The sequence below is a fragment of the Enoplosus armatus genome, chromosome 20 (assembly GCF_043641665.1).
Source record: "Enoplosus armatus isolate fEnoArm2 chromosome 20, fEnoArm2.hap1, whole genome shotgun sequence".
NCBI classification, from domain to species: domain Eukaryota; kingdom Metazoa; phylum Chordata; class Actinopteri; order Centrarchiformes; family Enoplosidae; genus Enoplosus; species Enoplosus armatus.
This window is the reverse complement of record NC_092199.1, coordinates 2,456,158-2,483,333: the sequence shown is the minus strand read 5'-3', so window position 1 is coordinate 2,483,333 and position 27,176 is coordinate 2,456,158. Positions and strand designations below refer to the sequence as shown.

Here is a 27,176-nt window from a genome sequence, read left to right as displayed (position 1 = left end):
CTCTGTTCTCTCTATTGAGCCGCTTTGTGCACAGAAACAGAACTGAAATATTACTTTAAGATTGACTTCATAATGTAGCAACATTGTGTACAACTATACAAAATATTCAAATTGTATTTCATTTTCACGCAGTACATTTACTCAAGTACTGTACTGAGGAATCTGTACTTGAGGATTTCCATTTTCTGCTACTTTATACTTCTACTGCATATATATATATATATATATATATATATATATATATATATATATATATATATTATTGGATTGTAATTATTGATGCATTAATACATTCATGTAGAAGCATCACTAATGATGCAGCTGGTGAAGGTGGAGCTGATGACTTTATATCCCGCCGGGTAGTTTAATCCTTATTAATAATATTTATTATCATGTATTAGTTGATTGCTGTTGAATATTAGTTATATTTTGTATTCATCTGTAAAGTAACTAAAGCTGATTAAGTACAAGTATCTTAAGTAGAGTAAATGTACTTAGTTACATTACACCACTGGAAATGAGTGCTTAATGAGTGCTTTTACTTTTGTACTCTTACTTCAATTTTGATTGCAGGGCTTTTACTTGTAACAGAGTATTTGTACACTATAGTACTGCCACTTTTACTGCAGTTAGAGATGGTATTCTATAATAAGGTGAGTTTTGACATTTGCAGTGTGTTTGTAGTCAATATAAAAGACACACAGTGTTTGCAGAGCTCGTGTTTGCAGCTCTTTGTTTACAGTCTGCATGAAAGCAGTCGGGCTGAAAGCTGCTCCGAGCAGACAGGTTGCATTTCAGGACAGACAGTCGCCGCTCCGCAGCGCCCCCCTCCGGCCGCCCGCTGCACTGCGAGGAGAAGCTGTGTCAACCCGGTGAGCGACCGCCGCTGAAGAGACAACACCGCCGCCCGCACTCAGGTAAGAAAAACCCGACATATTTCTCATATTTTCACCGTTCCGGTCTCGGTGCAACCCCGGGGAAACCTCTCCGCGAGCCGCCGACACGAGATCCAAACGCTGCGTCGTGGTTCTGCATCGGCATCCGTCACTTAATATGTTCTGCGTGAGGTGGGAGAGGTTGGGCCTCTGAGCGTTTACACGTATAGAAATATATCATGCACATGAATGAGATGCATGTTTCTCACATCATATGTCAGCACACGTCCCCCCCCCCCCCCCCCCCCCCCGTGTTTTTATAAACGAGACTTTCTTTGTGCGCCGTCTTCATCTCCATCGATCCGCCTGCAATAAACACAGAAAACGTGTTTTTGTTGCGGCCGTCGTCGCTCCGGCTCCGGAGCAGCAGTCACCCCCCCACAAACACGGCACACTGCGTGTTTTCTCCTCATTCACAGCTGAAAAAGAAAATGTCTCCATCCTCCTCCGGTGCAGGTCCCGCTGCCGCTGCAGCCGCGCGGAGGTCGTCCTTGCGCGCGGTAACGAGACAGTAATCCGCCAGAATATTTATAATCTCATTATTAAAGGATCCCGTGGGGACAATAATGCAATGTTATTTTCTCTGTGACACATTTGAATGGCTCCTGTCTTTGTGTGTTCTGATTTGAGCGGGTTGAATGTGGATTTGTGGCGGCTCGGACTCTTCACGTTGCTTATTTTTTTCTCTCCCGTTATTCTGGATCTTTCGCTTCTTTCTTGCATCTGAAGGCCTGAATGGTTTCCATCTGTGCGTGCAACACAAATGTTCTCCTGTTATTCTGTAACGTTGAATCCTGCAGCTAAAGCAGAAAGCAAGCCCCCGGTGTGTTGCATTCATTTACACGCGTCTCTCCTGTATGTTCATATTCTTACATTATTTAGAGGGACTGTAGGGAATCGGAGTGATGCGGCGCCTGTGCGCAAATTCCAAGCCCATTTTTCATCTGATCAGCAGCGGAGGGAGAGAGGGAGCGCGTCTCCGCTGTCACACAGCCGGAGCAGTGAACCGGGCTGCTTATCTGACACATATGGGCTCTTGGGTAATCCTCCCGGGGTCAGTGGACAGGATCTGATCCACCGTAGGTGCATGAAAAGCCCTTTCAACCGTCCACAAACCAAATGAAAACAATAGGGCTTAATGCGCTGTTTGCGTGCCGGTGGTGGTAACATATGTGGTCTGATGGACTGGGTGGATCCGTTGGAATGAGGATCTCTTGTCTAGTCCTTCGCCACAGACACACCTCTTCCCCATCCTCGTGGGAAAGGCCAGTTTCTTGTGCGCGGAAACGGGCACGTTTGTAGCCTGTAACCGCAGCTGGAAGCCATTCCAGATGATCCGAGGAGGCAGACCGGACGGCTGACAGACATCTCCGTGTCATTTTATTAATATGTGGAGAAACTCAGACAGCCTTCTGCAAGTTCCTGCAGCGCTTTGACACGGGGTGTTGCTGGAGAGATGTGCTGGTATGCAAAACATGGACTCCTCCCTCCCAGAGAACTGCTCAACTTGTACTTCAAAGTTTTTTCAAATGCATCTTAATACAATACTCACATGTCCATTGTTGCTGTCATCAGTTCAATGTCTTCAGCCACAGAGAGACAAAGTGAAGCCAGAACTTACAGGTTCTGTTCCAGAAGAAAGAAAACCTCATTCAAAACCTCATTGACATTTTTAACTATTAAGGAAAATCCAACCTCGGAACAGAGTTTTTATTCAACATCATGTCATGTGGCTCGCTGCATATGTTTAGATAAGGACGGCAGTTATTTTGGAAAACTAAATAATATTGTTTATTCAATATTTGTTTTTATAGGCCTTTAACAAACACCATTTCCCATAAGCCCTTCACAGGCTAAAGATCATGGCTCCACAAAATAGGCTTTATGGTTAGATTTAGCTTCTGCCTTCTTTATGTGGTATGACAAACTCAAAATTGATATTTCAATTAGGGAAGTTATTCAGGAAAGCACAGATAATGCGATGGAAACCTATTTATTTTACCCAAAGTTGCTTGTTATTATTTGGGATAAAAAAAGAAAGATGCCAATATAAAATCAATTTGATGCTTTGACGGCACAACAGTTGTATTGCCAATGACTGTTAGATTAGAAAATACAACGTTTGCCCGATTTAACGTGACTTCCTGTATAAACCACGCCCACTTCCGGTCTTCTGCCCAATACAGAGACGGATAATGACGTTCTCTTTACACCTGTAATGTCAATTACAGGAAACGGGTTGGAAAAAGTGTAGAAATTAGCTTTAGCGGAAGCTAGCTGTGGCCGCATCCCAGCATTCAAATATATCTATAAAATTCAAACCAACAGAAGGGAAACAGCTGAAGGGACATCCAAAACTACAACATGGCCGACGCAGGTTCATCGACACCATCACTCCTCCGAATCTGGCCGCTGACTTCACTGCGTCGTCCGAGTTTCATGAACTGAATCCACACTGAAGACCGACGTGTCGGCTCGAGTCCAAAGATGGCCGCATTCAGCCAGCCTCATGTTGGAGGGAGCTGCCTGAAGAGCTTAGGCTGGCAAAACCAACGACATCACTGAAATTACTTTTATATGAGTTAGTCAGATTTACTGCGTTTGGCTCAGATATCTGCTTCGGCCGAAACAATTAGGGGATTAATCTTCAGTCAGTTTGTAATCTTTAAGCAAAGAAATGCCAAATATTCTCTGGTTTCTGGTGACTTCATATATTTAGGTTTCGAACAAACAACATTAACATGATTAATAATGAGTGAACAGATTATTTGATGATGAAAATAATCATCTATTGCAGCTCTGACCTGCTTCTTCCGGGGTCTCGCCTCTGATTAATGGCTCACTTGCTTGCCTTGAATATTCTTGTATCAAACTTTTATTGGTTTTGTGAAGACAAATCGACTCCCAGGTGTGTCCGGTTTATTCTCTCAGCTGTGCAGAAAGAAGATAAAACGGACCAGATAAACCTGACGGAGTTGTAACGACTGCCAACAGAAGCGTCGGCTCGTTAAAGAGAAGAAAAAATGCCACAGCGGGCGTTAAACTGCTTTCTTGTACGCAGTCAACTGTCTCCATGCTGATGGAGGAGTGTGTGTGTGTGTGTGTGTGTGTGTGTGTGTCAGGTCGTAGCTCCGGGTCTTGTGTACATATTGAAACATGCAGCAGCTGGAGCGTCTGATTACTTGACTCTCTGCATCATGACAACACAAGAAGACGTCCTCACATTCGCGGTTTGTCTGCAAACTGGACCTGAAAGTCGAGCTTTGATTATGTAACAAATTCTTTTAAGAAGCGGCAGCGCCTTTAAACTGAAAGGAGGATGTGGAAAGGTAGCAGGGTGTGGTCTACATCCTGGAGGTGTGGAAACTGCGACTACTGGGCACCGCAGCTACTGAGCATGTGTGTCTGTAGCTGCTGGTTGATGCTGTGCAGGAGGCCGGCCCTGCAAGATGTTTCCCCTCCAGCGCTTAGATGGAAACGGGCTCCACCTTCAGCCCCTCCACCGCAGGGCCGGGCCCACATTAGAAAGGTAGAGGCGGTCTGCCGGAGGCCGCGAGGCTGACAACACAGAGAGAGAGAGAGAGAGGGAACGACGAGGAAAGTAGGTCAGAGATACAGAAGCAACCAAGCATGAGAGCAGCATCCTCGTCTCTCAGCCGAGCTACAAGCAGCTCCGCTGAACCGGCAGGACGAGACACGGCATCGCAAATGCCTTTTTTGTTTTGGGGGGTTTGATTTTGATCTGTCTCAGCACGGGAACAAATGCACGATGAATCAATCAGTCAAATGACATGAAAGGAATCGACAGTCTGAGGATCTGCTGCTTTTCTCTGTAGACGGAAAATCTTTTGTCTTTTTCGGCTTCTGGTCGAACAAAACAAGCATTTTAAAGACGTCAACGTCGGCATTCTGCTCTGTTTTTAGACATTTAATAGACTGACCATTTAATATCCAAACGCCCCCTGAAGGCAGCATATTGTTGTTTTGTCCACACAGTCTAAAGATAATTATAGATATTCAGTTTATAAAACACAGATAAAGAAGCAGCGAGTCTTATTTTAGAAGGTGGAACCAGATCATATTTTCCAAAACCAGCCATTTTGATAATTGATTAATAATTTAAATCATTTTCAAGCAAAAATGTCTCAAATTCTCCGTCTCTGGCTTCGGACATGTGAAGATTTCCCTGTTTTTATTTGAATGTCGTGATAATAAACTGAATTCCTTTTGGGTTTCGGAGTCGAGGACTCACAAGAGACAGATTTATAAAAGGATGATCAAACTGAGAGATCCTGATTTTTACTATCTAATATGGGTCAAGCTCCAAAAACACTTTGCATCTGATAGTTTCTTTGAGGTTCGTGGCTGTAAATGTCCACAGCTTTAAAACAGTAAACCAGTTTGGAGAGCTGGTTTCCTCTTTAATGGTTTGTTGACTCAAGCCCAGATAACCGGTTGTTGTTATTATTAACAGAAGACGTTATATAACCGTTTCCTGCTTGACTACAGAACTCTTATTCGTGTGTAAAATCAGTGGAAGAGAAATCAACATTTTGACCCACTTTGGCGCATCACACTTTTGAGTTTGGGGTGGAACCACACACGCAGCTTCAGACTGCATGTCTTGCTGCATGCTCGCTGCTCCTGGAGCTGAGTCAACGTCCCTGTTGGTCCTTGCAGAGACGTCTTAGCGGTTTGCTCTGGAGGCCTGAGCCAAGATTACATTTTCACACGCCCCTGAGAGGAACAAGCTGCCTCAGCGGACCTTTCAGCCTTTTTCCCCCCTCATGAAGCTGCGACAAAGACCGCTGTCACGTTCCCTTTCTGCAGCAGGTGAAATGTGTGTGCGTGTTTTGTCCCAAAGCAAACCATCAGGAGGGTCTGGTCCTGGCCTGGCCTCGACACAATGAGTGGGTGCGATGAAGATGATAAACGCTCTCGTGTTTACAGAGTAAACTGTAACTATTTGACACCAGTCTCCTGTAATATAACCACGGCGCAGACTAACGTACATTCCCTCTGCACACACGATTATCAGCTGAAGGACCCGGTTCTTATCAGCCGAGAGTTTGTTTGCTCTCTAACCGTCTGAGCACCCGGACGCAGAGTGAACGGCCTCTCGGAGGGATTGTCTTCGCTGGCAAGGCTGCAGCTTTCTTGTTGTTTGGATTCTGTCATGTGTGATGCTACAATGGGAGTTTTGTCCGGGAGCTGAGTGAGAGTGCACTATTCATTAGAAGCTCTACGGGGCACGCAAATGTCAGCGTACCATTTATAATATCCTCTTTTTTAAATGCAGTTCTGCACGTTTTTAAAGGGTATGGTTTGTGTTATTCTATATTCATCTTAATGTCAATAAATCCCACAAAAAGACTAAAACCAAGGACGTGTCAGTCGGCGTCTGAATACTCTCTGACCCCCCGGTCCTGTCTGTGGCGCTCAGCTCAAAGCCAAGCCTGGTTCCAGACCTCTCAATCGCTGCCTACATCTGCGATTATTTCAGTGACAGTCAAATACTGTAGCTCTGGTGTTGTGCTCATTGTGGCTCACTGTTTCCACACATTTGGAAGACACAACGGAGCCAATCAGAGCTTTGTGGGCAGGATTAAGAGATGGGGACGTTATGTTCCTGCACCAGCGCCAGAAAAATCACCAAAGGCAACTCCATGAAAATGGCGGCAAGCGTGGAGGAGATGGATGCAGCTATGCAGATTGTTGTAAGTGAACTTACAGAAATAATAACTCTTAAATAGGCTTTTTTCTTCAGTGACAAAGGTTAAGTTAACAGCTGCTAACAGCCGCTGCCTCTGTGGCGACTGGAAGTGACGTTGGCGGGACGGATACGTGACAAATAACAAACCTCGTCGGCTAACGCGAACACGACGGCTGATCCGTCTCGTGTCTCAAGCCCACTTAAATTTTAAAGTTTAATTTAAAATAGACTCACTGTAGTTTTTATCAAACGTTTCTCAAACAGGAGGAAATAGTGCTTTAGTTGGGGACTATTTTCAGTGGCGGATGAATCCACATTTGGTGCTGTAGTGAGTATTTGGGGCAGCAGGACGGTGTGTGTGTGTGGGAGTCTTAATAAACTACAGTGTGTGTGTGTGTGTGTGTTCATGGTGATGAAGGAACATGTCTCCCAGTAACACAGTGAGGCTCACTGGTGTGTTTTTATAGTTTTTAACAACGATGGAGCTCTACGGCTCAGAGGACGGAGACGTATCAGGCTGTGATACACACAGATGATACTTGTTAGTCGGATCAATTCATGTTGCTTTTGGTCATCAACGGGATTTGTTGACAATAAGAAGAATAAGAAATTATAGAATAACGGCAGCTTTAACGTTTCAAAATGAAAAGGCCTTTAAACTTCTATCTTAAAAAATACAACTACTTCGTGTCAGCGTATTAATTCAAAACTTTTAATCTAAATATTTATACCATATTATTTGTATTTATTTATATACCAAATCACTGCTAATTTAGCCTGATTATTATCTTAGTTTTAATGTATCAGAATAAATTGACTCATGGGGCCAAATGAACACAATATTACAGCAGAATGTTTTGTGAATCAATACTCTGCACTTGTATTATAATATGTCGTTTGGTTATGATGCGCGTCATCAATTCATTTCCTTCCAGAAGGAGCGTGTTTTGTTTTTTTTCGCTGCCGCTTTGTCCCACTCACAACGTTTGTTTAAACGTCGAAGGTCAGGAGATATGGAGGTCCACAGAGGGAAGGTCACACAGCTGAGCCAAGCGTGCCTTTAAGAGTAGGTTTTATGGTGTGGAGTAACCACGGCGACAGTTTAGGAGTTGCTGCCTGTAAAGAGGCGGTTGCGTCAGGTGCCGTCACATCGCTGCAGGGTGTTTGGGGGAAAATCCCGAAGATAACAAGAGGTGGAAGAAGTACTCGGATCCTTTTATTTAAGTAAAAGTACCACTTCAACAATGTAAAAATCCTGCTTATCCTGCTCCAACATAGAAGTTCAGAAGTATTATCACAAAATGTAAAAGTATCAAAAGTAGAAATGTCACGTGATATGTATATATATAAGATTATTAGATTGTTAACACTGATGGTGTGAGATGCTTGAGGTGGAGCTAGTTTTAACTAATCTATATACTGTTGGCTAGTTTAGTCCAGTGGTTCTCAACATAGGGGTCGGACCCCCCCAAAGGGTCACAAGATAAATCTGAGGGGTCGTGAGGTCATTCATGGGAGAAGATATTTTGTAAAATAATGGATATTTTTACCTCTTTGGACCTCGAACTGTTAAAGTTTAAAAGAAACAATGTGAGAAGTTTAGAGGGGAAACGAACAAAACGTTCAGTAGTATTAGAATAAAAATATACTTAAAGTACCAAAAGTAAAAGTACTCATTATGCAGAATGGCCCACTACAGAACAACGTGTATTATCTTACTGGATTATAATGATTTAATGTGTTCCTCTTGGTAAATGTGGGGCTCATTATAAGTACTTTATATACTGCTGAATCAATAAAGTCTTGTCTTAACCATTATTAATACATCATAATTTATTGATTATGTTTTGTGTTATTAATCTGAATCTGCAAAGTAACTAAAGGTATCAGAGAAATGTAAAATATTTCCCCTGAGATGTGGTGGAGTAGAAGTATAAAGCAAGTACAATTACCTCAAGACTGTACGCTGAAAATGTAGTTAGTTAGAGAGGGAAAACATTCACAGCAACACTGACTGGTTTCCATTGATACGCGATATTGACGGATGATCATTTTGTGAGTATAATCTGTGATCGGGTCACTGCAGGCTTTGAGCAGCAGAGATTAAACCGAGTCGTGTTTGTGAGCCAAAGTGGGCACGAGGATGAAAATAAAGACCAGAAGCCGACAAATCTGCGTCCGAATACAAACACGGAGGAAAAAGAGCAGTTTGGATGCCGACACTGATTACTCCATAAGCTCTCTGCACCGGCTCGCTGTGTGATTGTGAGAAGAAAAAAAATATGATTCAAAGTGAAAACTGCTGATGTAACCAGAGGCTCGGCTTTAATCTGATATGTAATCCTCTTTTTATGAGATTTGACGCAGTTCACATCTCGCCGGTCGAAGGAGCTCGTCGGGGCTGCAAGCTTTATTTCCTGTGGTTCAATGTGAAGCATCAACATCTGAATGCATGAAACACTCACTGCACTCGCTCAGAGGTGGTTGTTTAGGCAGTGTGACCGTGAGGACGGCGTGCACATGGGCAGGAGGGACTATTTTTATCTGTCAGGCTGTAACATGAAGCGTCAGGATGTATAAATAACTGGTTTTTACAGCCACAGTGTCTGTTTACGTTTGGTGGTGACGGACTGGGTTCAAAGTGAAGTACGCCATCATTGTGTTTAATCCTTAAAACCAGGGTCCCTCCTGGTCCGATAGTCTGCATGTAGAACTTGTGTGACTCATCCTGGACCTTCACTGTGACTCCGTCCTGATCTTCATTTGTTGGACTCTTTGCAGCCTGACCTGCGACTGGCAATGGACTACATGAACAACGCCTCCAACAGCTACAGTTCTGGAGACACCATGAGCTCCTCCTTAGGCAACATGACCATCAGCGACCAGCACCACCAGGAGAACGGAGTCCAGATGGGACACAGAAGCCCCGGAGACGCCAAAATGAAAGGTCAGACATGAGACAGACCAGGACGGTCAACTAGGAGACGCCTCCTCAGTCAATGAATGAGGCCGATGAGAAACAGAATCATGAGTCTGAAGGTTTCTCAGGTTTTAGGACTCGGCAACTCTGTGAAGTTGTACGTGATTGGCTGCGCGGCGTCAGGTGATGTGTCATTGTGCTGCGACAAAACTTCAAGTTCAACCCTTTTTTGTTTTTGCTGCATCAACATCAACGCAGCGCCGCTGTCGGTCTGAACGAGGTGACATAATCCTGATGACATCATTCACATTATCTTCTTATCATTACATCATGGGTCAGCTGTGGTGTCCTGAACACAGAGAGTCACACTCACACAATCTATTTCCAACTGCGACAGATTAAATATCAGATTCAGATTCTCTCCGGAGAAAACCGACCAATAGCTTCATAAAGTAACTGGTTTTAATATAGTTTATTTATCTGCAGCAACAACAAAACATTTGACGTCCAAGATGAACTATACATGCTAGTGATATATAGCTGTCTAAATGAACAACAATACAAGTTAATATGTCGGTTGCTTACATTTTCAGGGAAGTTCTGAACTGTTATTAACAAACAAAGATAATCCAGTTGCATTGACGATTACATCCAATCATATTCTGTAAAGGACAGCACAGATTTTATTATAGATCAAATTAATATTGTTATGTATATATATATATATACAGTATATATATATATGATTTAATGGCAACACTTTTTAGCATTTGAAGTATATAAACATTGAATCATTTAACGGTTTATAACAGATTCTAATGTTGTTCTAAGTTGTTTATTGACGTATTAACTCCTCCTGGTAAATAAACAGAAAATGAATGATAATATAATATAACACAGTTGTAATAATAAAGAGTCTTCAAGGGAGGAGTTATCATTTTTGACAAATACTGTTTATTATTATTAATAATAATAATAATATGTACTTGTATCTACATTATAGTGTGTTGTTATTACTGACTTGTGGGTAAACTTTGGAGCCCACAGGTTAAAGGTCAACTCGACCCGAGTCTTCAGGCTTTAATCCCTGGAGATATGATATTAAATGGTCTCAAAGAAGGTTTTATATTTCCACCCACAGTTTCCTAAAAGTCTGTGAAGAGTCGGGGCTGAATCTGAGCTCCAGAGTTTCGACTGTGCTTTGTTTTAATCCCGCTTTACATAATGAACACAAGACGTGCTTGACTGGCCCTGAGTGCCCGACTGCAGCTGTACTGTGCTGCACTGTAATCCAGGCATCTGGGTCAGACCCCCTTCAGAAGGAGGCCTGTCTCCATCCTGTGTCACTGTTCGCTACCAATTCAGTTCAGATACAATCTGGCTTTTAACGCTGCGCAGAAAACATCAGATGTTTAAATGTCTGAAAGGGTTATTAATGCAGACTTTGTAAAATAAATGAAAACAGTCGAGACGGACTGTTGAGCCTGTAGCTAATAATCAGTTTCAGTTTCTTCCTTCTTGTCCCGATCAACCATACGGCCAATTAGTACGTAGCCTAGCTTTCCCCAGTTTACAGCCCTCACTAGTGCAGTCGTTCTCCCCGTTTCCACTTCTCACCATCTCACGTACAAACAGGAAGCAGCACTCAGAGTCAGGTCCGCCTGCAGAGACAAACTCCACATTTATCAGCGGTGACACGCAGAGTGAGTATCTCATTGATCTGTCTGAGTAGAAGACTTTGGAAACTGTAGTGTTTGTAGTTTAAAGTTAGCTGTGTGATTGTGGTTAGTTTAAAGGAAATGTAGAGCAGTAAATTGTGCTATAAAGTCTATGGAGTCTGGTCTAAAAATGTCTTAACCAATTAGAATAAACTTTTAGTTCGTTTTATAGAGTTGTGAAGTAAAGGTCTGATAGACGTGCACACATGAATAAACAATGTTATTAGATCATTTTTCAATAATATAATAAATTTGTGACTCTTTTGTCCAAATTCATCGCAAAGGGTCTTAAAATCCAAACATGAACAAGGAATACACAAGTGCAGTTCTCTGGTTACCATCCATGTTGGAAATGAATGAATGACTTTACATTTCGGAGGGAATTTAACATACATTTTAAGTTTGTAGTAGAATTATATAAGATAAAAGACACAAAATCATTTAATTTGATATATTTTATCCCCTTCTATGTAAACAACACGACGCGACCACAGCAACGTATCGTCAAGCTTAAATGTCGTGTTATCTTTGCTTTAACGTTTTCTTTATTTCCTTATGTGACTGTTAATGAGTGAAATTAACAACGAAAGCCTCCAAATGTGTGTTTCTCAGGATTTCTTGTGCATTAAAACACCATTAATCTTTCCCAAAATACAGCCACCAAATTGTGAATATATTTGTGTTGTAATCGTCCAGCTCTGAGACCGCTCTGCTTTTTCTTTTTAATAGTTTGTTCTTGTTGTGAGGTGAATGTTTGCGACTGTACAACGCTGATTGTCGTTTCAACCATTGTAGCTCTATTTCACAGCCCACAGGAACATTAATTGAGGTTGATGTCACAGCGATGTCGTCTTCTGTCACAATGAAGCTCGAGCTTGACCTCCTGTTTACCTTCAATCCGCAGAGGATGAAGCGGCGCTCGGTGAAAACCAGTTGAAATGTGTGTCTGAACTCTCTCAACCAGAGAGCAGCCGCGGTGGACCCGGTACGCCCGCCTGCACTCGTCACGTCACGACGCCTCAACACCAAAGAGCGCATTAACACAACTTAACCCTCATGTGGCATGTTTTCACTTTGTGTGCAGGTTATCAGCTCATTTCTCCTCTTTTACAAATAACTTTCTTTTGTTTCAGAGATATAATCAGAGAAACGTTCATCTTAGTTTGTTGATTTTCTTCTACCTCACAGTTTTCATTATTTTCAGCCCTCCAACTCTAACCCGCTTTGGTTTTAAATGTGGGGGTTCTCTGCATGTATGCTAATGTGTAAAGTATTTATAGCGAGGCACATGTAGCCGTGTTGTCACGATAAGAACTTGTAGATTAACATGGAGAATAAAGGCTCTCTGTGCCTGTAAGAATTAGCCAGTAGCTCCACTCCAGTCCGGCTCAAGCATGCTTTGATCATGAATACCAAGAGTGACGGCTAGTCCTGAGGAAGGGAGGGTCATCAGGTTGAAGAGGCTCCTTGATCTGTTAAACAGCGAACATGAGAAATACCACAACTGACCCGCCGCGGCCAACGCGAGGTCAGGAGGTGTTGATTTAGCCGAGTAAACCCGAGGAGCATCTGCCAGATTACGGTTAAGTTTAGGCTTGAACAGCTCCTGTTTTCTGACTGACTGACGTCCATTTGTCCCGCCGCAGAGACGTCTGCAGAGAAAGCCGAGCTCTCAGAAATGGAGGGCGCCTCGTGTGAAGACGAGGGCCAGCTCGGTACGCCTCCTGCCTCCGAGCTCTCGCCTCCTTTCAGCCGCTTGTGCATTCAATTGTTTTCCTAGCGTCTTTATTTGGGACAATTTGGGAAATATGCTACCAGTAACTTCCTGGAGTCTTGTCATCTTGAGGCTGCAAAGAATTAGTTTGTAGAATAATCTCTCTCATAAAACAAACAAGATATAAGAAGTTAATTAGAGAGCTTTAGCTAGGCTAGCTGTTTCCCCCTGCTCCCAGTCTTTGTGCTAAGCTAAGCTAACTGGCTGCTGGTTGTAGCTTCAGAGTGAGAGGCAACAATCTTCTCATCTTCTCATCTAACTCGCTGCCAGAAAGTGAAATAGTGTATTTCCCAAAATGTTGATGATTCAGTTTGATGACCGAAGCTTCCTGCTGCTCTCGTGTTTGTAAAATGAAGCTTACTATCTTTTTTTCTTTCAGCATCATAAATGGAAAAGACTGTTTTGTTGGTTTTTTTTTGGGTTTGTTCTGTGGCTTCGTTCTTTTTTCTTTACGCTTGCTCTGATGGTTGATCCTCTGCTGCAACATGATCATAAGCAGACTCAAACATGTCCTTTTTTTTGTTTTTCTTTTAAACAAAAAGATGGTTACATCCTGGCTATTTCAGAGTGAACCGAGTAGCCAAACCGCAGGCAGATTTAAGACTCCTGTGATCTGTTAAACAGATGTCACGAGGAGCGCCAGAATAATGTTAAAAACAGCTGAAGTACCACATGGAGCACCAGCTTAGGTGTGGCACTGCTGCAGCGTGACAGGCTTTCATTAAAGCTGCGGAAACCTGCTCGTTTGCATATTCTCTCTATGTTTTTGAATGACTTAATTAACAGTTATTCGCTATGGGCTTTCTGCATTAACTGCCGACGTGCTGTATTGATTTCTTTGCAGTGAGCGAGTGTATTATTCAGTCATGAATGACAGAGAGTCATTACTGATCATGCTCTAATGTCTTTTCCATCTGTCTCATCTTCAATCAGCAGCCGGAGGAGCAGCTTCAACAGGTAGGCTGTTTTATGGTTTATTGATCGCACTTAGACTGAATTTATTTACTGCAGATGATGGATATCAATACAGTTGTAACTCACGGTGGACAGAAAGGAGGCCAGAGGGGAAGGACCTGTTCTCTGCAGTCTGTGTCCTTAGTACGTGCATGTTGACACTTTTACAGGGTTTAATTATAACAAATTAATTAATTAAAGCAGCTAATAAAAAGGTAATTTTAGATTTGATGTATTATAAACTAAGTATATATAGATATATATAAAGATCATTAAATTTGCCAATTAATAATTCTATTTCCTAATTCTGTCGTTAAATGAGTTAATGATTGAACTTTAAAATAGAATCGCAAAATGTTTTTTTAATTCTTACTTTTAAAGTTGAAATATGAGACTTTTTGGCCACTTGAGTGCGGTACAAGCAGCTGTAAACACAACTTTGAATAAAATCTTTTGCTGAAAACGTTAACAATGATCTAAAAGATGCTAAAAAGCTCAGTTTATCAATTGCTAATATGAAAATAGTTTAAGGAAGCTTTAATTATTCGATTTACTTACATGTGTGTCGCCCTGTTTCAAGTCCCACCCACAGAGCCACAACCGGAGCTCTGATTGGTCAGCTGGTGAGCGTTGGTAGGAGTCTGACCAATCAGAGCTCCGGTTGTCGCCCTGTGGGTTGGATCATAAAATAGAAACTTTAATGTAAATGTTTTATGATACAGACATGAAAATAAAGTATTAATTGTTTGATTCGGTTAAAACTCAATTATTAATTCATAATTTAAAGGTAGAATGAGGAAGTAAAATTATTATCAATTTATTAAATCCTTTTTTTTATACACTGTAAAACACTCCAGACTCCATGCTCTTTTAGAGCGCTTTAACAGTTTGCTTTATCACTGCAAAAACTGGGTGCAAATGTGAAGGTTTTCTTTGGGGGGGGTGTATTATTTGAGTTCAGGAAGATTTAATATCATAATTTAATCACTTTTTTTACAAGACAAATGCATATTTTAGTGATCTGTTGTTCATTATGTTCACCGGAATGCATCATCTGTCGTCTGTCACCCCAGTGTGATGCATTACTGTCCATTTTCATCTCATTTTATTTTCATGTGAACCATTGATCACGTTCATGGTGTTGCATCTTCACCTTTTTATAGTTTCTTTGTTTTTCTTGATGAAATGGTCTTTTTTTTCCTTTGTTGTTCTTCTGGACATCAGTCGCCCGGTTCTGTTCACTTCTTGAATTATTTTTTGGTTTCAACGGGGAGATGGAAAACGAGTGCTGTGAATGTCATCATTAATCTGCTTTCCAAACAAATTAGCAAAGCCTGGCTCTGGAGTCCGCAGTGAATTTGCGTTTGACGGATCAAAGCCTGCTGTAGACCGAGCCGCCGGACCCAGGTCCTGCTCCCCGGACCCAGGAAACAAAGCAGTGGGAGACTGCGGCAAGAGGCTGAGTGAGTCTTTATGGGCATCTGAAGACCTCAGCTGCGCAGCAGAGACCGGACGGGACGCACCGGCCAGCAGGGGGAGCCCCGAGCGGACTGCAGCTGTGGATTCTCAGAGGGCGATCAGCCTGGACGCCTCCGAGTGCCTGACTGAAATGAGCAACCTGTCTTTAGTCCGCAGCACGGCTTTGGAAGACCTGACATCCATCGGGGACAGACGCTCGTGGGCTAATCAAGGAGAGGAGCTCGTCTCCGAACAAACAAAGGATGGAGAGACTGATGGAGATGGAGCCGCTTTGAAGTCCTGCAGTGACTCTGGAAGCAGAAATATCACCCCAGAAACACAACAACCCTCTCACACCCAAAGTCTGTCACACTTTGATTCTCGTTCAGAAGATCTTCATCCAGCACACAGCAGCAGGAACATTTCCGAGAAGGATAGCCTTTTTACCAAAATGCCATCTGGCCCGGCAGCTGAAAACAGCAGCAGTGACTCATCCTTACATAGAGCCAGCTATTCGAGGCCTGACATTTCTAATGACTCAGACATGAGGAGCAATGTGGCTCAGACCACCGGTACCGCTGAACTCCAGAAAACGCCCCCCCAAAGCTCTCCAGCCAGAAAGTCTTTGGTGCCAGTCGCTATTTTCAAAGGTCTGTTTGCCGTCATATTCACCAGAGTCCTCTTCAGTTAACTCCTTCCACTTCTTTCTTTTACAACGCAGCTTCTACTGTGTGTTATGCTGCACTCTCCCTCTGAATTCTTTCTGTGGACGTTTTCTCTGACCCGAGGAGAAGCTTGTTGTCCCCCCTCCCCACTTTATCATTTCATTTTTTTTGTTTCATCTCTCCATCTCTGCTCACTCTGCTGGTTATGCAGCCCGAAAAAGACACTTTTTTTGGTTTCCACGAGCACTTTGTGTCACCATGCATGCTGCATACCCCACATCACCAGGATTTGGTTTTTGTTTCGTCGAGAATGTGTTTAGACACACACTTGGAAGTCAAAAGTCTCTTAGTTTATTTCACTCGGGTGGAAATGAAGGAGAAAGTGTAGATTAAACTTTAAAGAAATGGGTCAACATGTAAAGTCTGCTTCTCTCTTCTGTCTGTAGCTCAAGCTAAGATGGATAACGGCTCTGCAGATAAGGTAAGTAACCAAGGACATTATTAAAGGTGGTGTGTCACTCATTTCTTTTGTTAAAGAGATAATTCTGCTTTATTACAACGTGGAACATGTTTCCTATCAGTATGGCTGAGATCTGGGAACGTTTTCTTGTCTGCTCATTTTATGTTTTGCCTGCAAATAAAGTGGTTTAGATAATCTGGTTAAACTGCTGATGTTTTGAGACTTTGACAGCATCCGTTGTTTGTTAAAATGCCTGAAGTAGCTTATATTCATGTTCACCTGTCTAGGACCCCTAGTGGCCGTGTGGATTATGACTCATGTCTATCATGTGCAGAGATGGAAGTAGCACGACGTTATCAGCGTTGGAAAGTCTTTAATAGAGGTTACAGTGGCTGGTTGTGTCTAAAGAGAAGAACCCGCTGTTTGTTTTCTGTTTCCTCTCAACGGTCAACGTTTATTTTAAACATAACTACGATCTTTCTCTCACAGTAAACCTGCAATAACAGAGTGTGGCCACTAGGGGAGCAGTGGAAACAAGCTGTAAACTGACATATTATTAGGTTTTCAATTGATATGATGAACTTTTGAAACAGTTCCAGCTAACTAATGAATGTAAGTCCAGTGTTCTCTCTCTTTTAGCTCTGTTTTTGGTCTCCACCGACTCCTGAGGGAAATATCTGGCTCTTCAGCTGCTAAATGCTCCACTATGTTCACCAGCTAGTTGCTAACTTTGTCAGTTTGCTGAGCGGGTCGTGTGCAGTTGGTTCCAAAAAATGATGCTGATGAGAGCTGTGAACCAAAACAGTAAAGTTGTGGGCCAGAAAACCAAAACAATGAGCTAAAAGATGCAAAAACGCTATTTAAAGTCAGGTGATAATTCTCTGTAGGTTCATCACTGTGAGCGACACCTTTTTACGTACAATTGGCCATTTTGTGATCCATTGTTTTTGATTAGTTTTGGGAGCATCAGATCAAAAATCAACATATTTGTTGTGTTTCTTCCCGGATCTCAGCAATTTCTTTGACTTGTGCAAAGTTTTTACAACTGATGGAAACGATGATCCGAGTTCTAATAAAGCGGAATAATCCTGTAACATTATGCTCGTGAAACACATTCTTTTCCATCATTTTTCATTTGTTGAATCATTCCTCTGTTTTATGGTCATTGTCATTCGAACTTTTGTTTTTCATTAATTTTTTTCCCCCTCTTCATGAAAAAGACTCAAACTGCCACCAAACCAACCTCTTCCCTTAAAAGACCATCCATAGTCACCAAGGGCAACAAATCACCCGCTTCCTCCCGAAACGGCCCCAGCTCCATCCCCATTAAAGCCAGCAGCACAGGGCCCAGGCAGCCCGGAGTAAGTACAGGTCTGAATGCAGCTTAGAGTTTAGACCCGAGCTGAGTCCAGGATGGATGGATGCTCAGTTTCCTCATTTTTGTCAATTACCGAAAACACTAACCAAAGCCTCACCCGTTCATCACTGATTTACAGTTTGATCAGAATGATTTGTATTGTAGATTTGTGTGATTACTGATCCGCCTCGCACTTAAATGCAAGTAGAATAAAAGCGACGGCAGCTTTCTGAGGGAAAAGCGACGTCTCTGCTGAAAACTAAAAAGCTTTTCGGTTGTGTTGTTGATTTCCAGAGTGGTGGTGCAAAGTCTCAAACCCCTGGAGCCAAACCTTCTGCCAGACCTGCAGCTCAACCAGGTACGTAATGAGGACTTTACATGTAATCATTTCATTTCATTGTCATTCTTTTCATTTTATATGTAGAGGAAGATTTAAGGATTATTTATGATGTGTCATATTTTTTGTGATGCAGCTAGTGCCAAGAAACCTCCCACTCCCAAAAATGAAAAAGGTAAAAAAAAACAAAAAAACAAACCAAATGCACAAATGATTAGAGATCACTTTTAGAGTCGCACAGCCACAATGCCACAGTCTGATCCAGTCCGACCTGGATCAAACTTGGCCAGCTTTTAGCCAGCAGAGCTCCTAGTTTGTTTTTACTTTAAGGATTTATTATTATTTCTGTTATTCTTTTCCTTTCATCCCTGACTGTTGACTTGTTTAAAACCTCTGACCCGCTGCTTCTCCAACTGCTTAAGATGCCCAGAGTGGACAGAGCAGCCCTGGTACTCCAAAATCTCCCTCTAGCCAAGCCCTCGCTGCCAAGGCGGCGGCTGAGGCCAACAAAGTGAAGAAGGTGGCGGTGGTGCGCTCTACGCCCAAATCCCCGGGCTCGCTGAAGAGCCGCCCGCCGGCTCCGCTGGCTGCTGCAGCGGCGCCCATGCCAGACCTGAAGAACATCAAATCCAAGATCGGCTCCACAGACAACATCAAGCACCAGCCTGGAGGTGGAAAGGTACCTCATAGTTACAGTCCAGGCCTCTACGGTAGTTTGCAGACGGGAGGTTTAGATCCATTTAAGGTGTTTGGAGACAGAAGCTGCTCTGGAGGCACAGATAATCTTATTGGTAGGTTTGATCCTCAGCAGGCAGATCCAGAGGTCAGCATCACAACTGACAAAAAAAAAATGGCCAAAAGCAAATAAAAATACTCCTTTTTCTGTGAAATGTATTTCGTCATCTGCCCATGTTCTGCAGACGGCCAGTGTAGTATAAACAAGACAGCGTGCGTTATTATTTAACATGGTCAGTTCCAGCTGGGAAGGCCAACTCGTCTCCAAGCTCCGCCCACTGAGATTTGAATCAGCCAATCAGTAAATGTCTTGCTTCCCGAGCAGCTGAGAAATGGAACTAAAAACTCCAACCTGCCTTTTGATGTTTCGATGCCGTCAGTGTTCGTGGGTGTGCTTGTGTTGTGGTTGACGAGTGTGTTAATGTGCGAGAGGTTCATTTTAGCATTTAAAGCACCGCAAGTCTTTGTTCTAATGTTGTGTCGGTCAGTGTCACGTGTCAGATGTTTTTTTACAGCTGAAATGTGGAGGGGATCTTGAGTTGTGATATTTATATATAGTTCACACCGTGGAAGAGAGTCTTTATCTTACCAACGTTTAAATGTCAGATCAAATAAACGGCACAAAAGCTCCAAACAAATGTTTTTATACATGTTCCTGACTGCAGTGAATCCCTTCTGGTGTCTGGTGCGGTGGCCTTCCTGCTCAAGGAAATGAGAGGGAATGAGAGTATATTCAGGGGGGAAAGAGTTTCAAGAGTAGCCCAGTGTTATCTCGTCCTCTCTGACGTAATATCACCTCGACCTGCATGCGGTTACACGAAGCAGCGTGAGTTAACAGCTGTTTCTGAGTCAGTTGCGTCCGTTTCTTTCAGGCTTCACAGCTCATGTGTCAAACCACCGTCTACACTCAAAATCTAAAAGCTGACGTTTTCATCTTTCCAGGTGCAAATCCCTGATCAGAAGTTGGACTATAGTAATGCCAAGTCTAAGTGTGGCTCCAAAGGCAATATGAAACATGTACCCGGTGGCGGCAATGTGAGTAACTGAGGGATGAACTCAACACCAGACTCTTGAGTATCTCTGCAGTTATGATCATCAAAACCAACTTTTGGTAAAAGAAGAAAGTGCTCCTCTTTATTTGTGCTCATACATGATCAGAAGATGGACATGGAATCTGTACAATCTGCTCAACAATCGCTAACAAGACACTGAAATATGTTGCTTTTTCTAGTTGTTGCCCTAAAAGCTCATTTAAACAAGCATTAAAGTTGGTATCTGTAACATTTTATTAGTTATTGTATGATTTATATGGACATTTGTGTGTGGTGAGGTACAGAAAAACTGTGTGGAGACTCATACTACTCTGATATTTACATAATAACATCTGTTCAAAACTGAGCCAGTGTATCGCACGTTGCTCAGCGTGGATGGCAGCTTTAATGAAATTAGTCCAAATATGTCCATTCTTCATCCCTTCAACTTCTTATTTCCTCCGTTTTGGGGCTGATCTTCTCCTGCAGCTCTTCTCTTTTTCATTTCTGATTCGTTTTATTTTTTCCTCTCACACTTTGCAGGTCCAAATCCTCGATAAGAAGCTGGACCTGGCTAACGTACAGGCTCGTTGTGGTTCTAAGGACAACTTAAAGCACACGCCTGGTGGAGGAAAGGTGAGCAATCTTAAAAATGGAGCACGTCCGTCCTCTTCAAATAGCCGACTGCATCATTTATTTACACAGTGCAGCTACGTTATTTGTGGTACAAACATGTCCTCAGTGAAGAACAGTAGCCTTGCTGCTCTCAGCGACTTTCCAGGTTAAGATACTTGATCTGAAGGTGGTTTATAGTCATGTGCTCCAAAGATAATATCAAACATGTACCCAGTGGCAGAGTGAGTAACTTAAGGGATGAACTCAACGCCAGACTCTTGAGTATCTCTGCAGTTATGATTATCACACAGATCCTTGTTAAGAGGAAATTAAAAAGTCCTTCCCCGTCCTCCTTAATCTCTCTCCCTTGAGCCTCGAACTCATCCCTCTAAGATCTAATTTCCTCTCCAGCTGTGGTCCTCATTCGCAGCTCAGCTGCTGTTGCTTTCTCCAGGATAACCGTCTTCTTTCCCCACATATCAACTTTCCAGGTACAAATTCTTGATAAGAAGTTGGACTTAAGTTCTGTGCAGTCCCGATGTGGCTCCAAAGATAATATAAAACATGTACCCGGTGGTGGCAATGTGAGTAGATATGGGATTGGCCCATGGCAAGCTGCAGGTATGCAGCTGTTGCCAAAAACCCTTCTTGTTGCTTCTACTGAATGCATCTTCACAAAGGAGTGAGATGTCAGAGTGCACGAAACCTCTCGTCTGTGTGAAACCCACTTCTGACCTCGATGCTCCCAACACCTCTACTAACAGTTTTATCATTGAACTTATACGCAGTCATGAGCATTTCATACCGACAACTAGACTAGCACTAAACCCTAGATCAGTGTAACAAGTAACAAAGTACATTTACTCAAGTGCTGTACTTAGATTTGAGTTACTTGTGCTTTACAAGAGTATTTCCATTTTATGCTACTTTCTACTTCACCAAATCTCAGAGGGAAATACTGTATTTTTACTCCACTACATTTATTAAAAATTAAGATTTAGTTCATAAAATATGATGCATTGTTATAGATTAAATTACCCAACAGTATATAAGATTAGAGATTCAATCGACTAACTGATTAATTCATTGACTATTTTAATAACTGATGAATTAACATTTTATGGTTCCAGCTTCTCAAAAGTTGCAGTAAACTGAATAATGTGTAATTGTGACGGCATTTCTCACGATTTTCAGAATTTTTACAAATCAAACAATCACTCAATTAATGGAGAAAATAATCAGCAGATTAATCCAGAAAGATAATAATCATTAGTTGATAGTTCAAAATGAGCTCCACCTCGACCGACTACAACAGTAAAATCCTGCTTTTACATTATTGATGAGTATTCATAATCTAATAATTTAATACGATTGTACAATAGTCACAGGGGACATTTTACTGCACTGAGTACTTTTACTTTTAATACTTTAATAGTAAAAGTACATTTTCCTGATTATACTTACATGCAGGACTTGACTACTTAAAAGAGCATTTTTACAGTGTGGCATTAGTACTTTTACTGAAGTAAAGGATCTGAATACTTCCTCCATCACTGCCATAGACCAGTCTCCACTGTCACAGCTAACAGCGTTATGTAATGCTCATGGTCTAATGTAAGCTTGATAACTCTGTTGAATCTGTGCTTGTCGGTTTGACTGTGATCGATTTATTAGCACCCAAACTGGCCCCTGAAACAACATGCATGACTCCTGTTTGTGGATGTTTTTATTCACACTGCTCAGTTGCAAGATCAGATATTCTTTACGATCAGATCAAATCTATAAAAAGAAATCTTAATTCCGTCACGGTGAAGCGAACTAATAGTGTCATGAAAGCGTGAGGAGAAGGAGTCTCTACATGGTAACAAAGGGTCTCTGTCCTCGGCCTCTCCACCAAACTGTGCCTGTTGTCATGAGCGCTGAGATGACCTCAGCTGAGAGACTGAGCGCTTTGTGTTACGAGACAAACGGCCATGACGGGAGATCCTGAGATGAGGCCATTGTGATTCACGGCTGAGAGATATGGCTTTTATTTCAAATCAACAAGCAGCACATGATAAAGAATGCAGAATATGATCGATTAATCTTAATACTAACATGAAACTGGATCATTTTTCTGCATTTCTTTTTTTAAATGTAAATGATCACGTCACAGATGGTAGTACGAGACTTTAATATCTAATCCAGTTTGTCTTCACGTGTATGATTAGTGTTTTATTGATCTGTGTTTCCTTCCTGGTAGCAGTTCAGACTAACAGGCCAGTTTCTAGGATCAGTTCCTCTGTAGTTGCATGCAAAGTGAGTTTAGAGTGACATGTTACTCTGAATTAAGACTGCATTTGTTCCGCGCTCCCTTCTCCTTCACAGGTTCAGATTGTGCACAAAAAGATCGATCTGAGCAACGTTCAGTCTAAATGTGGATCGAAAGTCAACATTCATCATAAACCAGGTACGTTTGTGCAAGAAAGATAAACCACATATCTCAGAAGAACTGAAATATGTTTGTTAAGGACGATAACTGAATGTAATTTTGAATACTATAATATTCTTTGACATGTAACAAAATACTCTTGACTCAAAGGTCCACTTACTAGCTTTATAAAGCTTTCATTCAGTCTTCATCGATGAATGGAGCTGGCTCTGGTGTTTCGCTAACATTCATGGTACATGTTCATTGTGCACTGTTGGAAAGTGCATTTACTCAAGTGCTGTACTTAAGTACAATTTGAGGTACTTTTACTTTACTTGAGTATTTACATTATTCTACTTTACCTTATACAGTATGATAAGTAGTTCAAACTAGCTAACATTATCAAAACTAGTTAAAACTAGCTAACATTATCAAAACTAGTTAAAACTAGCTAACAATATATAGTTAGCTAGTTCTAACAATTTTTGTATATAAAGTAGTTAAAACTAGCTAACTGTATATAAAGTAGTTCAAACTAGCTAACTGTATATAAAGTAGCTAAAACCAACTAACTGTATATAAAGTAGTTAAAACTAGCTAACTGTATATAAAGTAGCTAAAACTAGCTAACTGTATATAAAGTAGTTAAAACTAGCTAACTGTATATAAAGTAGCTAAAACCAACTAACTGTATATAAAGTAGTTAAAACTAGCTAACTGTATATAAAGTAGTTAAAACTAGCTAAGTGTATATAAAGTAGTCAAAACCAGCTAACTGTATATAAAGTAGCTAAAACCAACTAACATATAAAGTAGTTCAAACTAGCTAACTGTATATAAAGTAGTCAAAACCAGCTAACTGTATATAAAGTAGTTCAAACTAGCTAACTGTATATAAACTAGCTAAAACTAGCTGACTGTATATAAAGTAGCTAAAACCAACTAACTGTATATAAAGTAGTTAAAACTAGCTAACTGTATATAAAGTAGCTAAAACTAGCTAACTGTATATAAAGTAGTTAAAACTAGCTAACTGTATATAAAGTAGTTCAAACTAGCTAACTGTATATAAACTAGCTAAAACTAGCTAACTGTATATAAAGTAGCTAAAACCAACTAACTGTATATAAAGTAGTTAAAACTAGCTAACTGTATATAAAGTAGCTAAAACTAGCTAACTGTATATAAAGTAGTTAAAACTAGCTAACTGTATATAAAGTAGCTAAAACCAACTAACTGTATATAAAGTAGTTAAAACTAGCTAACTGTATATAAAGTAGTCAAAACCAGCTAACTGTATATAAAGTAGTTCAAACTAGCTAACTGTATATAAACTAGCTAAAACTAGCTAACTGTATATAAAGTAGCTAAAACCAACTAACTGTATATAAAGTAGTTAAAACTAGCTAACTGTATATAAAGTAGCTAAAACTAGCTAACTGTATATAAAGTAGTTAAAACTAGCTAACTGTATATAAAGTAGCTAAAACCAACTAACTGTATATAAAGTAGTTAAAACTAGCTAACTGTATATAAAGTAGTCAAAACCAGCTAACTGTATATAAAGTAGTTCAAACTAGCTAACTATATATAAACTAGCTAAAACTAGCTGACTGTATATAAAGCAGTTAAAACCAGCTAACATATAAAGTACTAAAACTAGCTACACTTTTGTGTTAGTACTTGTTTGTATTGTCTGCTGCCTCTTGTCTTACATGTTTCTACGTATGGTTATATATATTTTAACGTATTAATTACAGTACTATATTCTGTTTTCATCAGGTGGTGGAAATATCGAGATCAAAAATGAGAAGCTGGAGTTCAAAGTCCAGTCCAAGATCGGCTCTCTGGACAACATTGGCCACGTTCCTGGAGGTGGACAGAGAAAGGTGAAAACATCACAACCATACTCCATGTTAAAAACACTAGATTACTTCTTTACTATTAGCGTATTGTTGCCCTTCCTCATGTTATCATGTCCTGCTGACTGCATGTCCAAAGCTTTATCTGCGCAGCTGGAGAAGTTACTCATCTATTTTCATTGTCATTATGACGATTTACGGACGTACCTGAATGCAGCATGAGCAGCAGATCCTTGTACATCTCATTCTCAGCCTTTGGGTTTTCTTAGTGGGTGAAACGCAGTCAGCAACACAGCAACAAGTTTCACACCTCAGACACAGCAACACCCAGGTCATCTTAACTATTACTGCAGAGTTCTGCAGAGAACTCGCAGCAACGAGTTCTCTGCAGCCTTTTTTTAGCCCTGGATGTCGCCTCTCAGGCCATGTAGGCTGCCTTATCCTCTTGTGTGCAGCCTCAGACAGGCAGGCTGAAATAAGTATCCACCTTTTGTGGGGAAAATGGAAAGACCACATCATTTATCATAAAAAATAAAATAGTATAGAATAGCATTAAGGAAACTAAATGTGCAATATTAGTGCATTAATGATTCAGCAATTTACATAGTATTTCTAAGCAAGATAACCAATTTCATCAGAATTTATTATTTGCTAGATTGATATAAATGTATATAAATGCAAATACAAGTACTGTTTTTTTTTTTTAGATGGTTGGTGTTTCATAAATGTCCACATCGTTTGTCTGCACCAAATTCCACTCAAAAATGGAAGCTTTTAAGGAGCCAAGTCTTGATTTTGGTCTCGTTTTATAGCTTGAGAGCCGTGCGTAGCAGCGCTTTTGAAAGGGCTGGAAGACTTTTTCTAACCCACAATGCAGCACATGATCTTAAGTCATCCATCTCTCCCCTGAGTTTGGCCTTACCGCTTTTCTCCCTCTTCACGCTCCCATCTTCTCCATCCAGCTGATTTTAAGCTCATCATCAGTTATTGATTGTTGTCATCATTTTTCTGCTTCATTTGTTTTTTTTTTCATATCTTGTGTTGCGTTTTGATTTCTGTTGATATCATCCCGTGTATTTTTGTTGCATGCCTTGTCATTTCCTTTGCTGGGGCTCCTCTGTAGAAGGAGAAGGGGAAGGAAGCAGAGGGGAGTACCTCAGACAGCCCCTCAATCCCCTCCCCCGCTGTCACCCCCCCTCAGTCACCTCAGACTGTCCCTTCAGCACCCATCACACCCATCTTGACGAACCCCCTCATAAAGATTGAGGACTCCTGTAAGTACTCGCAAACAGCAACGCAAATGTTTTTTAAATCTGGAGCAGGTCGTTCTTTCATCACTCAGACACGAGAGCTTCAGTGATGTTGGGGGAGCAGGTCTGGCTCACAGTCGGGGGTCCAGTTCGTCCTGGATCTCGCGTCTATCAGAGAGTTAGACCTCCTGACATAATGTTCACTGATAGCCTCATATCACATATAAAACATGAAATATTGCTTCATTTGTTTGTAACAACGATGCTTTATTTTCTTACTTTCTCTTCTTTACTTTTCTACATATTTGGGTTAAATGAGGTCAGACGAAAGGAGAAACATATTTAAAGGAAAAACGCAGTTATTATTATTTTCGCACATACAGCAGCGGTTGTTTAAGGTACCAGTGAGACATGAAATATGATCCAGGAAGACAGATTAGATGAGGCCTTAGACCGGCTTCATTACCTGGCCTTGAGGTCTGCAGTCTAACAGTGAATCTTCGATGATTGGTTTTTGGTGCATATCCACATGCAGAGAGAGTGGGAGGGACGGGAGTGCAGCAGCTCATTTTGGCCCCGGGGCCCACAGCAGGCTGCCTCTACAAATGTCAAGTGAAAGTCACATAGTGCACCTGAGGTTTTTGGGGCCCCGGGGCAGCATTCAGCACGTTAGTGTACATGTTGTTGCCCACCAGAGGGCGCTCTCCAACATGTAACCGTTACTGAAGCAGAAGACAGATAACTCAGGCAGCATGTGTAACCTCCACCTGTGATCTGACCGCAGATCGAGAGCCACAAGCTGAGCTTCCGTGAGTCGGCCAGGGCCCGCACCGACCACGGCGCTGAGATCGTCTCTTTGGAGGACTCCCCCCAGCAGCTCAGCACCGTGTCCTCCTCCGGCAGCATCAACATGGCCGACTCTCCGCAGCTCTCCACGCTGGCCGACCAGGTGTCCGCCTCTCTGGCCAAACAAGGCTTGTGA

The 27,176-nt window shown here is 41.6% G+C and overlaps 1 protein-coding gene across 1 annotated transcript; it reads left to right on the top strand.

Moving 5' to 3' along the window:
* The first annotated feature begins 847 nt into the window (after positions 1 to 847).
* LOC139303758 (microtubule-associated protein tau-like) lies at positions 848 to 27,176 on the top strand. Its single transcript, XM_070927593.1, is given in 11 exon segments — positions 848 to 917; positions 9,430 to 9,595; positions 13,994 to 14,017; positions 16,584 to 16,622; positions 17,237 to 17,240; positions 18,251 to 18,306; positions 18,693 to 18,970; positions 20,601 to 20,693; positions 23,040 to 23,121; positions 24,865 to 24,971; positions 26,979 to 27,176. Coding segments are annotated over 10 exon segments (1,029 nt in total). The 5' UTR covers positions 848 to 917; positions 9,430 to 9,447.